At 39.7% G+C, this 16,431-nt stretch overlaps 1 protein-coding gene across 1 annotated transcript in view; it reads right to left on the bottom strand.

The window, feature by feature from the left end:
- The window catches only part of NFX1 (nuclear transcription factor, X-box binding 1), a 70,108-nt gene that overhangs the window by 52,988 nt on the left and 689 nt on the right, over window positions 1-16,431 (bottom strand). The window contains exons 2-3 of the mRNA XM_010577124.1: window positions 7,475-8,524; window positions 4,795-4,956 (exon numbers count right to left, since the gene is read on the bottom strand). Coding sequence (XP_010575426.1) covers window positions 4,795-4,956; window positions 7,475-8,524 — 1,212 coding nt within the window. The remainder of the gene's footprint in view (window positions 1-4,794; window positions 4,957-7,474; window positions 8,525-16,431) is intronic.

Genomic DNA, 16,431 nt, shown 5'->3' with positions numbered 1-16,431 from the left:
TGAAAGGGGTATCTGCTGACGAAGCTGTCAGCACCTTATGTGGCTCCTCCCAAAGCTAGCCTACTAAATCCTAAGGGATTCCTTCATACAGTATACTTAACTATTACAGCAGCAACAATTTCTTTCATTGTTATTCCACATTACATTTTTCAAAAGCTGTGAAGGTAAGCCTATCATCAAAGCTTGAGTAGGCCAGCAGAAGGCCTCTCCTATCAACATCTCTCCCAGAGCAGGATGCCTAGTCCCCTACAAGCAACAGTATCTCTAGAGTATAGAGAAGGTCCTTGTAAAACAGCGACCTTCCACAATGCAAAACAGCCTTTCAAGATATATTTTGTTGTTCTTAATCATTGATTATCCTTTGCTCCTCTAAGACCTAACTACATGCCACCCACAAGGAACATGCACGGTTGCTTTCCTCCAAAGATACAAGAAATAAAAGTTTTCTTCCTGGATTCAGATGTAATTACAGTAGGATAGAATGACAGCAGGATGACTCCTTACATCCACATTTGTAAGGAGTGGTCCTATAACCACTCCTTACAAATCCCGATTACTGAAGAAAGTGAGAATGAGGATGATCCTACAGAATGAACATTCCATTCTCATCAATCTCATGAATAGGAGCGAAGTAGGCAGAATTCCAACCAAAGACACCAAAAGTACAGTTGTCTAAGCAAAATCAACACACCTCACTCCTGTTTACTAGAGATTGTTTTAGTATTTGCTATCCTCTCCTTCTGGGATAAAGATTCTTTACGTGTAATTATTTACCAAAATTTGTTCCATATACTTTCATATTGCAAGCGTCCCTATGTGTAGCACTTTCAGCCACAACAATCTTTACCTGTGGTAGCATGCCCCAAACCCTGCCCTTCCTATTGCATACCTGTTGTCATAAAGGCACAGTGAACACTCTCCTCAGTTTCCAGCATTCTAAAGGATTAAGGGTCTCAAAAGAAACTTGAGTAGGAAGAGCTGGGAATTACATATACAGACTAGGGATCTTTACATGCAGTTTCAAACACGCAACTTTCCTCTTTACATGCTTGCCTAGATGAGTCACAGGTGATTACGTAAGAAAGGATCCAAACACATCTGCTGGAATAAAGAGTGAATGCTAAAAGGCCACGTTTCCAAAGGCAGCAGTACAGCAGGAATTTTCAACATACATACAATGCTAGGTACATCAAAATAACTCTGAACAGAAGACTTCAGTCACTTTAGCACAATATACCAGAATCAACACTGGCAGTTTCATGTTACCATTTCTAAAAGGTCTTATGCAGTTCTCCAATGAGATAATCTGTATCAGAATAAATTACTGCTTTGACTTCTCAGCCAGACACAATCAAAAACTTTTGTCCCAGTAACAAAAAAGTGACAACATTTATGTAATATCCAAGGCACACAGAATGGCTTCAGCCATTGAACAGCATGGCTTAAAAAAAAAATAAAAGGGAAAAAAGAAGAAAAAAAAAGCAAGTAGATTCATATTCTGACCACTGAAACTCAGAAGCCATCTTAGAGGCCAATATCAGATTGGTACAGACCACTAGCTCACCTGGAAGTGGAGGGCAGGGGTAGCACAGGGAGCAGAATACAGTTGTAATAACTCAAATATCTCCAATCCTTCCAGTCAAAATGAAAATACCAGTAAAACTACCTTCCCTGCAAAGAGGGGAGCAAATGGCTTAAACATTTGTTCCATCAATGTAAAGGCACAAGTCAAACACCATTGAAGCATCAGTTTTTAAAAGAAGCAGAAGAAGGAAGGGGGCAAGAGACAACAATTTCCCCTTTATAAAAGATCTTGTGCATAATGCAGGTATTTTTGTCAGATTGACCTTAGCTGTGCAATTTCTAAAGGCCACGTTCCTCCAAGACATATTCAAACTCTTAGTAAAAATGCTTCCTAAGGAGGAAGTTATGTTCTTCCCTACAGAAAAGGATCTTTCCACATAACAGCAAAGCAATGCCTAGCAGAGCACCTCCTCCTGACCAGGACATCTCCAATACACAATGAAAATCCATTCTCTAGTTCTGAGTGCTGCTGACAGTCTACATTGTAGAAATACTGAATGTTGGATGTCAACCACAACTCTAACGTAAGCAGAGCAAGAACAGAGCAATGTCCTATGACTCCCCACAGAAAATCAGGAGATTCTTTCACCTGGCTTGGCCAAACTAAAAGTCATCTTTCAGATGACTGCCAAGACAACAGAAGGCAAAGAAGCCTCTGAGGGAAGAGACCTTCAATAAAACACATCGGAAAGAGTCCCTGAAAAGAGAGATACAGTAGGTTGTGAGAAGACTTTGTTATGGTAACCTAGTAGAGTTCTTTGCTTCTTCCCACCCAAGTATGTAGAGTCCCAATCACATCTTATCTCACTGACATGGTAACCCAGGATAGTTCACTTCCCCCCCACCATCTGCACCCACCTTTATATGGGTGCTAACCTGACAGCCAGCTGCAGATCTCAGAATTTGGAGAACAGCACCTGCATTACATCATCAAGTTCACTAATGAGCAAAACAGAACACTACACATGTACAACACATGTTAATCGGCACAGGTTTTATTATCCATCCCTGCGGTGCATTCCTTTAAGCTTCACTCCCGAGCAGGGTTCCATTGCTTTGGGTCACCATTTGGTTAGCATTGGTGTCCTGGGACTCCCACCGTGGTAATGCTACCCTTTCATTAAAGCCAAAGCTTTCACTTGGTGAGTATTGTGCCTCATCCCTGAGGGATCTGCACCTGCTTTTCCCTCGTAACAGATACCCATTACTATTGATCTGGAAGATGGAACAATGTGAGAAGATACCCCACCAAGGACATTATCTACTTCATCCAAGTATTCAGGATTTCTCCAATACAATGCTATGATCACAAAAAACTGTGAGAAATTATGTACACATACATACTTTCAGCCTCCTACTATGTGTGATAGAAATAAGAGCTGCTGTAAGGCCCCAAATGGAGGGACATTCTCACCAAAACATTCAGTTGCTTCAAAAACATAAAAGAATGAACGCTCAAACCTGATCTTCTGAACAAAACATTCTCACTAGGCTGGAAGTGAAATGTAGCAGTGAAAAGTTTGGGTGCTGAGATTAAATAAGATTTCTTGGAATTCATTATAACATTTGCAGAATCAAGCAAATTTAAAGTAAATCATATCCAGAAAAAAAACAGGGTTTTTTCCTCTTCCAGAAAAACAGCCAATTACCGAGTTAGGTAGATTACAGCATCCTATTTCTCTTCTCTGTTGTCTATAGACAATAATTACTGCTAGCATTCTAGTGAATTCTTCAACATTATACAAAGCCTAAAAAGTAGAATCTACATTGAAACAACCTAACATAAAACAAATACACTCTGAAGTACAAGTTCTAATCAAGATAGTGTAGCAGGGCCTTGCAGGTCAAGAAATATGCATCAGTGTCCTTACTGGAGCTGTGGAATCAGTTCCACTGAGGCCACCATCTTTAATTTCAATTAATGATTAGCTCAAGTTCTCTCATACATGGGATACAGTAACATATTTAGTGCACAAATTCTTACAAGAAAAGCAAATGGCCAAAAGATATGGGTATTTGAAATGCGGTCAGGATTCAAGCATCTAAGGTCACTGTCTTGACAGATAAGCAAAACCTCCCTTACACAAGCAGATACTCTTTTGATCGAGCAATAAGCTGTTTCAGGGAGTTAAATCAGCTCCAAAGAAGGTGACAGAAAAACAGCTAGGAGATAAAGGTTCTCAGCAGTCATTCTCAGTTTGGCTTAGGATCTCAGTCTTACCCAAAAATCTGTTCCTTTCTCAAACATTCCAATGTCTTTAATGTTTCAAATCTTGTGCTGATACTTGTAACTTCCTTTCTACTGTCAATATGAAGCATGACCAGCCCTACCCAGAAGTCTGTCTATGCATCTTCAGAAATCCAAGAACCTTGCAACCAATCCTTTCTGCAAGAGATTTACAGTCTGTAAGAACTTCTCTCAAACATCTGGAAGTAGCTGACAGGCTACATTTTCTCAGTCTGCCCAGAGAGAGGCAGAAAGACATGAAGAATGGTAAATGCTAAACAAGCAGGGTACAGGAGCAATTAACCTACTTCAAGGTTAACATTACAGTCTTCAGAGTGTGTCTACATCACACAACTGAACACAGCAGAGAAGCTGCAATTCAGCCTTAACTTACACCAAGGCATTCAAAAAGCAGAATGTAGTGGTATAAGAGTTTCAAAAAGTGGTATAACACAAAGAATCTGAAACAGTTTAAGCTAATGACAAAGGCACAAGCTTTCTGTCTTCTCTGAATTTCATTTCACTGCATGGCATCTGTGACATTTCAGGAGTACTTTATCTGAGAACAGAACTAAGAAGTGGTTGAGTAAAAGCAGACAACTAATGCTTGGAGTGCTTCTTATGTTTGACTGCTCAGCCAAGCACAGATGAGAGAAGATGAGACATTTCTTGGTGTGTAAAAACACAGCCATGGAGCTTTGCATCTTGATGCACTGATTTCATTGAGTGATCTTACACTTATCTATCAAAACCTGGAAATTACTTTTAGCTAGAATACTAGAAAGAATCAAAACAATTAAGAGAATTATACAAAGCATGCAAAGAACACTGAAAAAATTTTTTTTTATTTAAAACTTGCTGTGTTCACAGCTTACTGGTTACCTTAGACAATATTTATAAGTAGTTTTCCAACATAAGAAACGCATGAACTTTGCTATTATATATATTTGAGAGAGAAAGTGTGTGCAAGAGAGAATACCAACCTTCAGCTTGTGAAGCTGGTGATCGTGCCCACTTCTTAATGCAATTCAGGTGGAATACATGGTAACAATTCTGACAGCTCCACACCGGGGCTGCTATTCGGACTACCTCACAACATACCATGCACTCATACTTCTCTGTGGTCAGCTGTTCAATCAACGACCCTGCAAATAAAATATTTTATTTGTGCATGAAACATCAGCTAGCTGAGAAACAAAATTCAAGTGAAATGCCAAGATTTCATTTAAACTATAACAGAACTTATTTTTCCTGTGTGGCTATAAGCAAGGTATTAGTTTAATCCCAGAAGATTCCAGTTTGATATTCGGTATGCATTTCTCTAGTTTCAGAGCAGGAAACGGAGTATGAGATTCCCATAAAAGTGGCAACAATAATTCCTGTTGATGAGTAGCAATCATTCTGATCTTACAAATTAGTTAATAGTTTTAAACTTCACAGAAGTTTGAGACTTTACTCATCACTTTATACAGAAAATTTACCTTTGCACAAAGTTTAAACCAAAAATCTTAAAGCGCTTAACTACAGAAGTTTCAGCCAAAACTAAATTTAATTCCCATCCTCAAGTATTCCTGGAAGACCACACAACAAATATTAACAGTGAAGTACCTGGATTACAGAAATAAAGCCCTCAAACTGACTGCTTTAGGAGTGGAATTACTGGGAAACAATAGTCAAAGTACAGGGTCTTTTGAGCCATATGAAAGAACATGAAAAAGTACTTTGAAAATAAAGCAAGAACTCCACATGAAAGACAAAACAGCCTGAAAACATAGTTAGATGTGCAACCATAACAAAGGCACCACATAACTTCAGTTCTGCCAGATTAACTCCCCCATCGTGGTAAGGCTACCAAATACACCTTAGAAATGCTATTTGATTTATGCCCACAGAATTTTAAAATATCTTAACTACAAGCGTCAAGTGTTAAAATGTACCATTTTTAGATGGTGCCAATACAAGGGAAGTTAAAACTCATAATGAAGGACAAAAAAATGAAAATAACAAAAGAAAAATGACTATCAATTCAAAATGTGCTTGGACCACACATGACTGAAAGCAAACCCATGGTTGCCTGGAAACCTGGAAGTGTTAACACCACTTCCCCTCCTTAATAGGATATAAGCACTTTCAAGTTTCTTTTCCAACCCTGCTGCATCAAGCACCACAAGTTTTAGAATGAACAGTCATTTCTGTTTTCGGTACCACATGAATATTACCTGCTGCAAAGAAAGCATCCCCACTTAAAACATACTACTTTTCTCCAGAAGACTAAAGCTATACCATACTCAGAAAGGATAGCTGTCCCATAAATAGTTAAAAAGCACAGACCAAGTCCCCTGAAAATAGTGGCAAATGGTGCTTCCAAAATAGCTCCCAACTAAAGCATGCAAAGAAAGACTGCCATTTTGGAGGGGGAACTTCCTTAAGTTGCCTGTAAAAGATTACTACTTCTCTTCCTGCTTACTGCGTATGATGTTTTTCATTTAATAATAATGCTGGGAAAAAGACTGAGGTATCTTTAATTTTATGATTCAAGTAGAACCCAGGAGCATCAAAGTGCATGTGTTTAAGTTAGAAAGGATCAAGGAAGATCTTGACCCTTGAGCTTCTCCTAAGGGAACAAAGCTTCTGACTGGAGCTATCTTATGCTTCCTGATTATGCTACTGCTTTCTCAGCTCTGAAAGAGAAGAGACACCGAGATGCAAAAATCTTCAAAAGATTCAATACCACAGTTAAGGTAATAAGAACTAGTCTACCCCTCCCTATCATTCTTGGCAGTAGGAGATCAGGTTGAGATGCTTTGTAAAAAACAACTAAATATAATTCTTATTGTTTGTTCAACTGGAAGGGGACCAAAAAAAAAAAATCTCTCCTTATTGCCTCTGAAAGAAAACAGGACTTCTGCTGGGTGCTATGAATACCATGAGACTATTTTCTCAGTGCACAGTTAAGCTTATCTAAAGCAGTAAGAAAAAGCTACCTAGGTTGTCTAGAAACAGAAACTAGCACCATGGCACTGAAGAGATTCAGCTGATTTCCATTTAATGTTTTAAGTCCCTAATGGTATGAGTTGGCACAAAATTCACTCCCAACAGTCAAAATCTGTGGGTCTGCTTTACACTGTCAATGGCACTTGTTTCTATTCTCAACTTCCCAAAACAGTATCCAGAGACTTTCTCTATTTCTAATTACCTTTTAATACTACTGTTGCAAAAAAAAGAGAAAAAAATCCAGTTAGGAGCAGAACAGAGTTCCTCTATCTGGCATTTTCCTACTGCTACATAAAACATGAGAAAACTTACTCTGCAAAAATCAGTTTTAAGATTGTCCCTCCAAGTCCCATTGTTCAGAATGCTCAAAATTTTACTCCCCACTCCTGCAACATACATGTTTTAATATGGTGCCTAACAAGGCCATCATTTGCAGTTTGGTAGTAAAACAAAAACAACTTTATAAACAAAATCTGTTATTCCCTAGTAAACTTACAGAACACCTCCCCACTCAGAAACCACACATTTACATATAATTCTACCCTCTGAAACTGATACTGACCTAATGTGAAATAATAAGGTCCTTCAGCTAGTCAAATGTGAAGGCAGTTGAAATTACTCAAGACTGTATCTTTAATACAGGAGTACAGGACAGTCTAGGAAGCTTACCTGTGTGAGTTTCTTTGTTTTTTGGTACATCACTTTGCTTTTTCCAGTACTGGGTCCAGCTGAAATGAAGTGCAGGTGCCTGATCCCCCTTCAGAAGGAACTTCCTTCCATTACATCTGACAGAATCGGACAACTGATGCCTGATTTCATTGGTCAAGTTCTCATCATTTTTGTGAACAGAGAGCTCTTTCTTCCTCTCATTTTTATCTTTTGGCGTATATGCAAGAGAAGACTTCTTACCTACTTTTGTATTTTTACTACGGTGAGAATCATGTCTTTTCTGACACTCCTTTTCTGCTGGGGGTTTATTCCACACAGGCTTCCGGGGATATCTTTTGTTTACATAATTGTAGCCTTTCTGCTCATCCCCGCTACCAACAGGTGCGTCACAGAATGCCTTTCCAACAGATGATTCTGAAGAGTCAGACTGAGTCATATCCAAAGATGGAACATTTTCAAACAGCTCTACTTTCTGTTTAGAGCTCACTCTCTTTTCCCGGTCATGTACTTGCTTTCCCTTCTCCCTGAAACCCCTTCCAGATGCATGCATCAGATGTGTTTTCTTTGGCTTTGCTCCTCTGCTATCTGCATTAGGCACCTCCCTGTCACTCTCTGAGGAGAGAAAGTCATTGTATCCCCTAGGAGGTGCTCTTCTCCCAGGTATTACTGCAGCATCGGAAATTCCTGGACCAGCAGCAGCATCCACAGTACTTTGCCTTATCTTACTTCTAGTACATGTGCTATCGTTTCTTGATCTGTGCCATCTCTGGCTTTGCAAGTTGCGATTCTTCAAACTTTTACCGGTACCAAAATATTGGTGGAAGTCTTCAGAATTCCCATACTGACTTTCTGGGTTAGAAAAGCCATGATGCTTTGCGGAAGAGCTTTCATAATCTGTACCTCTTTCAGAAGACAGACTAGGAAATGGTAAATTACTTCTATTCTGATTACTGTTAGAGTCTTTCCTATCTTTATTTACCCAGTTTATATCTGTAGGTTGTCTTTCTCCTGGAATGGAATCAGCAGCATCGGGATGGAAATTCAATGCACCTAAAAAGTGAAAAAATAAAAACATACACATAAGACTATTAAACAGTAAACATTTCTTTTCAGCAAAATTACCATACATGCAAAGGCCCAGAAGTTCAATCAATCCCACACTTGACAAAACAACTGCAAACGAGTTTCCAGAAACCACAGTTGAATCATACAGTGCTTTGTGGCAGTTACCTTCCCTTGTCATCTTCAGAGAAAGACTGTGATGACCCAGAGTTAAGATAAGAATATAAACACGTAAGGTGAAGAAAACATTTGAAGCAGCACTGTATGTATACAAGACATGCAAGTGTGATAATCAGCGCTTAACATGTGCTGCAGTTTTTCCTAGCATGTTTACACACACACACAAACCTGAAGAAAAAGGGGTCCTTTAAATACAATGTCTACATCTGAGATTTTAATATTACACAGAACTTTGAATATAAATTAAAATCCATCAGCCAAAAAGTAGCAATACTAAATGCTTGCATGAACTCTGATTACACTGTTCTACATATAGACATATTAAATGGAAGAGGGACTACCCAGGGCAGCTTAACAAAATTATTTTTGTGTTATGAGGCCATCAACATGAACTATGCTTCTATTTCGGAGGTCTCCTATCATTTCTGTGTCTCTAGGTGAAAGAAAGAGGTGCATGTTAGAAATCCTATGTTGGTCAATTTCATATCACATCATGCCAGCAGAGCCCACCTGCAACAGGAATTATCAGGTGAATATCAGGGACAGTTTAATGGGCTGTGGCAGATTGGTTAAGTCTTACACAGTAGTGTAAAAAAAGAGAAGAGGCTTCTAAAATCTCATGGGGGTAGTGCCCATTTTACAGATTAGGTAGGTTACCTCTGACAGTAGGGCAGGTGAAGTTTATTCCTGGTTCGGAACAATTCGAAGAAAGAATCAAGCACTTGGGCTATGAACCTAAGAGTCTCTCCAAAAGGCTGATGCTACCTGATCTCTCAACTACCTATTATTTTAACTTTTCAGTAAAGACTGTAGAAATTAACATTTTGAAGGGAAGAATGAACCAGAACACTTCCAAGCATTAAGTTTGGGTTTTTTTCAGTGAATTTCAAATGAAAGAGTATTTTTAAACCTCTAGGAATGGTCATAACTACTATGAGGTGTTTGGTGGCCAAATAAAAAATATAACATACAACTTTGTGGAAGTGAAGCTTTAAGCTTACTAAAAGTTAGGAATTTAAAATTACATTTAAGGATGTTCTTAAACACATAACCTAATTCATACTTGTTTTTAAAGAGAGACTCAGCTGAAATCTTTGCAAAGACAATATATATAATTATATATTGTTATATATTATAATGTATTAAGAGGTATTAGTATTATAGTATATGTTAATATTATAATAAAGTATACATTGTTAATATAGCATAGCATATTATATTATATGCTATGCTATAGAATACATATTATTATTACACTAGATACAAATGGTAAATATAAAGTGTTTGTAGTTTGTTGGTCGGGGTTTGGTTGTGGGTTTTTTCAAACCTGTAATACTAACATGATTTTGAGACAACAGAATCAGAACACCAGAGAGAGGTCTTTCAAAACAGCTGGGGATTGAGTTAAGAATCAATCTTAACTCAAGGGGAGGAGAAGGGGAGAGGGAGGTGCTGAGTTCTTCTCCCTGGTACCCAGTGCCAGGACATGTGGGAATGGCTCACAGCTGCGTCCCTCAGGGAAGGTTCAGACTTGACATGAGGAAACATTTCTTTACCAAGAGGGTACCCAAACCCTGGAACAGGGCTCCTAGAGAGGTGGTCGATGCCCCAAGCCTGTCAGTGTTGAAGAGGCATTTGGACAATGTCCTTAATGACATGCTTTAGCTTTTGGTCAGCCCTGAAGTGGTCAGGCAGTGGGACTAGATGGTCGTTGTAAGTCCATTCTAAATGAAATATCCTATTCTATCATTAGGACTGCAGAACCTAGTAGGACCAAAATATTAGGCTTATATATCTGAAAGAATCTGGACTGCAAGCAGCTTCCCTGGAAACATTCTATCTTTCTCATTTTAGCACACGTATCCTGTAAAGAACTCAAAATATAAAGTTGTCCTTTTTACTTTCTACAACTACACTTCCAGTTTTTCCAGTGTTTTGCCAGTTTCTTTTCTATCACTAATAAAGAGGACTACAAACATAAATTGTAGTCCTTTTACATTATAATGTAAACAGCATTCATTAAGTATAGATTACTTAGAATTTCACATATGATGATTTGAAGATGGGATGCAATCCTATAATTACATACATATTAGTTGGTTTAAGATTTCTTTTGTATACCCTAAAATTTAAAAGTCTGATGGATAGATGTAAGAAGGTAAACCAAATAGCTTCTTAATGTTTAATAAAAACATGTTTTTCAAAAAAACCACACAGCTTGCCTCTAAAAAGTATATTCTATTATTAAAGACCATTGTTTCTTCGGTTATGAGATGTGGTATGTAAAATGTATGCATGAATTATAAACAAATTGCTGCAGAGGGCTTTCAAATGAATGCAGTAAATAAGCTTGCTAAGTATATTTTGTAGATCATTAAAACATACTATCTTATACTGACATAAAAACGTGCTGGACATGGCTTTAAAATGCTGGTTTTCAAGTTGACTTTTGAGCATGGCCTCCAAGAAGCATAACCAGGACTGGAAATGGAGCTGTGGAAGCGATATTTTTGAAAGCACTCTCCAAATGATCTATTAAGTTTGAAGAAACAGATGGGAAACCAGGATTCAGATATTTAAAAGCACCTCCAAAATATGAATAATTCATTAGGACTTTTTATATCACTCAGGAACAGGATTCCTATTCTTACTGTCAGCTTTTACATTACAAAAAATTTCCAAAGAAGTGGTAAGTTCTACTAAAACTGATTTCTGTCAGCCAAGACAAGAAACAGCAAAATACATATACAAGTGTAGTAATCAGTAGGTAACACTGGCTTAAATTTCCTCTGATGTGTTTGTAAGTACATACACAAAAATCCCAAGAAAAAGGGAACCTCCAAAGCTAGATTCTAGCCTGTATTTCTATAAAATAAACAAAGAAAATCACAGTACCTTTAGAAACAACCTCTACATTGCAGATTTTAATATCCCTAAGAGCTTGAATGTGAATTAAAACCAAACATATGAAACTTATATGTTTTCATGTCTGTTTGGCCATTCACCCTTCAGCATTGACTGTGGACAGAGCCAGAATGCCCTGGGAAAGTCAGGTAGTCAGTGTGAACTATCCTTCAGAAAAATAATTTCATAAGGACACTTTTAAAAATATGAAGCAAATTAGTAAGTACATGTCTCATTTTAATAAGTACAAGCTCTGCTTCAAAAACAGAGCTTATTTTGGGGAACAGTACAGCCAAACTTAATAACTTGGGTACTTTTTTTTATGAAGACATCAATAATGATATTTGAAGATGCCACCTAAAGACATCATGCCTAAGTGACATTTCTTAGCATGGTCTCAGCAAGCTAAATTCAATTAGATTTTGAAAAGCCATTAAACAACATACTTTAATTAGGCAGAGACTGTATGAAGTTGTTAATTAAAGAATAAATATAAGAAAGAAAAAAAAATATTGAAGAAGTCCAGCCAGAAAAAAATATAATGGGTACAAGAGTCCATAGGGTAGCCCCTTAGGTGTCAAGAGATAGTACTTCTTTATTCTTAAACGAATTCAGCTCTATCTACTAGATAGGAAGAATACTGATTTTCCTTCTGAAGCTTCAGATCAATACAAAACTGGAACTAAATAAACAACACTGATTAGTATGAGTCTTTCTGACTGGACAAGCACTTATTTTTTAATTGACCGCTTCTTATTGAGATACCCATAAATTCAACCAAAAATAATGTCACCTTGAGTACTGTGTGCAGTTTTGGACTCCACAATAAAAGAAGGATATAAAAATATTAGAATGTGTCCAAAGGAGGGCAACAAAGATGGTGAAAGGACTACAGGACATGACTTAGGAGAAACAGCTGAGAATATTAGCTTTGTTCAGCTTGGAGAAGAGAAGGCTAAGGGGCAACCTCATTGCTCTCTCCAGCCTCTTCATGAGGGCAGGTAGAGGGGGAGGTGCTGATCTCTTCTCCCTGGGATGCAGTGATAGGACATGAGGGAATGGCTTAAAGCTGTGTCAAGGGAAATTCAGACTGGGTAGTTATTAGGAAAAAGTTCTTCAGTGAGAGGGTGGTCAAGCATTGGAAAAAGCTTCTCAGGGAAGAGGTCATGGTCCCAAGCCTTTCAGTGTTCAAGAAGTGTTTGGATAATGCTTAGATATCTGGTTTAACTTTTAGGTTGTCCTGTGTGGAGTCAGGAGTTGGACTCAACGACCCTTGTGAGTCCCCTTCAGGGACTATCCTTCAGGATATTGTACGATTATATGTTCTGTTTATATACTGGCTCTCAGTAGAAGACAAAGGTAATTTCATGACAGATGTCTTCAGTTTTAAAGCAATTCAAATAACCTATTCTTTCACCTAAAGACAGTCAACAGTACAGAGTCCATACACAACAATCTGTGTCAGCACTGCATATATCCAGACAAGAAATGGTCCAGTCAGCTGAACACAAAGCACAAGTTATAGGGAAGACACTCCCTGCAGGTCTTACAGTACCTGTATTACACTGTACCACAAAAAAAAACAGGAATGGTACATTATGGAAATCTGAGGCTTTCCCCGTAGCATTGAAAGCTTTAAACCTCTTCCTGACAGAACACTAAGCTTGATCTTTTCTGTCTTCTCTGATCATTTTATATATTCACCTACAGCATCCTATAATTTCAGGAGATGACACAGATTTACAAAAGGTTGCATTTCTTCCTGAACAGGAGTTACACTGTTTCAGGCTTAAAGACTCAAGCAGTGCAACCCATTTTTATGCAAAACAATCTGCCTACCCAAAACTTGTTGTTTATTCCAACTCTAATAGCTCACCTAATAAAAGATATACTCCCTTCCCGCAACTCTTGCCAGAAATTATTAGAGAATGATTAACACGAAAAATCATCACTACCATAGAATCAGAGAATGGCTGAGGTTGGAAGGGACCTCTTGTCCAAATACCCTGCTCAAACAGGGTTAGCTAGAGCAAGTTGCCCATGACTGTGTCCAGCTGGGTTTTTAATATCTCCAGGGATGGAGAGACCACGACCTCTCTGAGCAACCTGTTCCAGTGTGTGACCATCTTTACAGTAAAAAACCTTTTTCTTGTGTTCTGATGGAATTTCATGTGTTTTAATTTGCACCTGTTGCCTCTTGTCTTTTCACTTATTACCACTCAGAAGAATCTGGCTCCATATGCTTTACTCCCTCCCATCAGGTATTTGTACACAGCACTAAGATCACTCCGACACTTATCTTCTCCAACCGAACAGACCCAGCTCTCTCAGCCTCTCCTCACGTGAGGGATGCTCCAATCCCTTAATCATCTTCATGGCCCTTTGCCGGCCTCACTCCAGTATGTTCATGTCTTCCTTGTACAGGGGAGCCCAGAACTGGATACAGCGCTCCAGGGGTGGCTTCACCAGTGCTGGGCAGAGGGGAAGGTGGACCTCCCCAACAAACTGGCAACACTTTTCCTAATGTAGTCTAGGATACTGTTGACCTTCCTCGCAGAGAGGGTGCATTGCTGACTCATGGTCTGCTTATAGTCCACCGAGGACCCCAAGGTCCCTGTCTGCAGAGCTGCTCTCCAGCTATTTAGCTCCCTATGTATACTGGTGCACAGTGCTATGTTTTTGTCTTTTTATGCTACTGTCCAAATTCTGTGCATCCACATTTTGAACAGAACATGAAGTTTTAGCTAGCCCATTTCAAGATGACATAGGAGAAATATAAAAGTAGGGCAATACAACTTTGCCATGAGTAGCTTCATCATCCTAAGAGAACTATCTACTACAGAATGGGATTTTGCATAAGGAGAATAAATGTATTATAAGTTTCCACTTTCCTGTTCACTCTTACAGTGGGCTATTCAATGCTTTATGGCAACTCCCCGATATCTTCAGTTTAATGATGCACTGTACCATATATAATGACGCAGCTGTCATCGTGAAGGCAAAAAAAGCTAAAAATACATTCAACAGCAATTATGGCAACTGATGGGGGGGGGGAAATCCATTAATGGCTATTAAATACAAATACCACCTATCCCTTCTAGGTGCACAGGGCTGGAAACTACGAAGGTATATCAATGTGAATAACCATTCTACAATTGCCTTGTTTCTTATATTCTTCCCCTTTGTCTCTTATACTCTTTCCCTGCATCGTTCACTATAGGCAAAATATCCTGGATGGGCTGCACATCTGCCATGACCCAAAACTGTCATTCTTCGACCTCAAATGCTTTCCCTGATCTACCCTGACAGCAGAAATATTTTTCATATTTAAGCTCTCATAATCATACACTCCCTCTGTCCATGAAGTTGCAGAGCAAAAGCCAGTTCCCATCCTAATATTGCACAAGCACAGTTCGAAAGTTACCGATGAGATCGTTCTTGATAACATAGTATGCACTACCATAACAAGGAATGAACTCCAAAATTGAATGCCATGTGACAATAACTGTGTTAGCTTAAGTATTATAAAGCAAACGTAGAAATGGTGTACGATCCAGACTAATCTACTGCTTTTCAGTAAAGCTATTTTTAGCTCAATATACCTATTTAAGACCCTTTATTCCAATACATATACACTGTACAAAAGGTTTCAGGACCAGCGCTGACTCGCAGCCTGACAGCGTGGAAGATAAACAGGCCAGCAGACATGTGTGTGCACCAGCTTCTCTTTACTGAAACTATCAGTCTCTGCTCTCTGAACCATGACCTAGGCCATTCCACTTCTCACAAGGCAGCTGTGGACCCATTTTGATCCCATCAAAAAATGAACTCAAAAAACTTTTCCATCACGATAGCCAGGCTGCCAAGAACAGAGAATAGACAGGGGATGCTATTTAGGATATAGCCTAATGATAACATTAATCTGAATTAACATCCGCATGCTGCGAAAGCGGAGGTTTGTATTTTCTTCTTCACTCCAGCCACAGAAGCCCATGATTCTTCCTGGCAGAAACCTAACCACAAACAACAAGATGAGTTAGCTCATCAAGTGACCCCAAAGTGACATTGATTACCTGAGAAGTCTACCCAGACTGCAAGAAAATCAAGAGACGTGACGAAAACACTAAATATCATGAATGACTCTGGGCAACAGTGTTATTTCTAGTTACACGCTCAAGACACAATTACGTAAGGGTTCTTCCATCGTTAAGTGTCCGTAATACACGATAAATCATTAAACGTGAGGCTGGGATGTGGATCTTGAAAGGCTATTCCCCCTCCTCCTCGGCAGCCACACCCAGTAAAACCAAAGTTAAGCTGCACCTCCACCATGAAAGCCAGCAGGGAAAAACAAACAAGGGAAAAGAATCTTTTCCTGCACTTGCGGCGTTCAACCCCACCGCAGGCCGGGTCCCCAGGCCGCCCTCCACCCGTCGGCCCTCGCCCAGGCCACCCCACTCGAGGCAGCCCCAGGCCTCTGCTCCCAGACCCCCGCTCCCCAGCGGCCGGGGGTGGGCTGGGAGAGGTCAGGCTGCCCTGCGCAAGCAGCACGCCCGCCTCCGCGGGTTTTCACGGCACGGGCGGGCAGAGCGCGGCAACTTTTCCACAAAACCCACCGGCTCTTCGCATTTTCTCTGCCGTTCCCCTCCGTTTGTCACACACGAGGAGCTCGCGCCTTCCTCCTCCACCTCAGGCAAAGTGTCCCGAGCGCGCCCTGCGGCACAGGCCCGCCCGGCCATTTTGAGCCCCACAGGCGCCGCGAAGTTGCGGCGGGGCGGGACGGGACGGCAGCAACAGGTGGTGCCGCAGCC

Source organism: Haliaeetus leucocephalus, unplaced genomic scaffold (assembly GCF_000737465.1).
Source record: "Haliaeetus leucocephalus isolate CR32 unplaced genomic scaffold, Haliaeetus_leucocephalus-4.0 Scaffold41, whole genome shotgun sequence".
Classification (NCBI taxonomy): Eukaryota; Metazoa; Chordata; class Aves; order Accipitriformes; family Accipitridae; genus Haliaeetus; species Haliaeetus leucocephalus.
The sequence above is the reverse complement of the archived record's forward strand: the minus strand, read 5'-3'. Positions and strand labels throughout refer to the sequence as shown.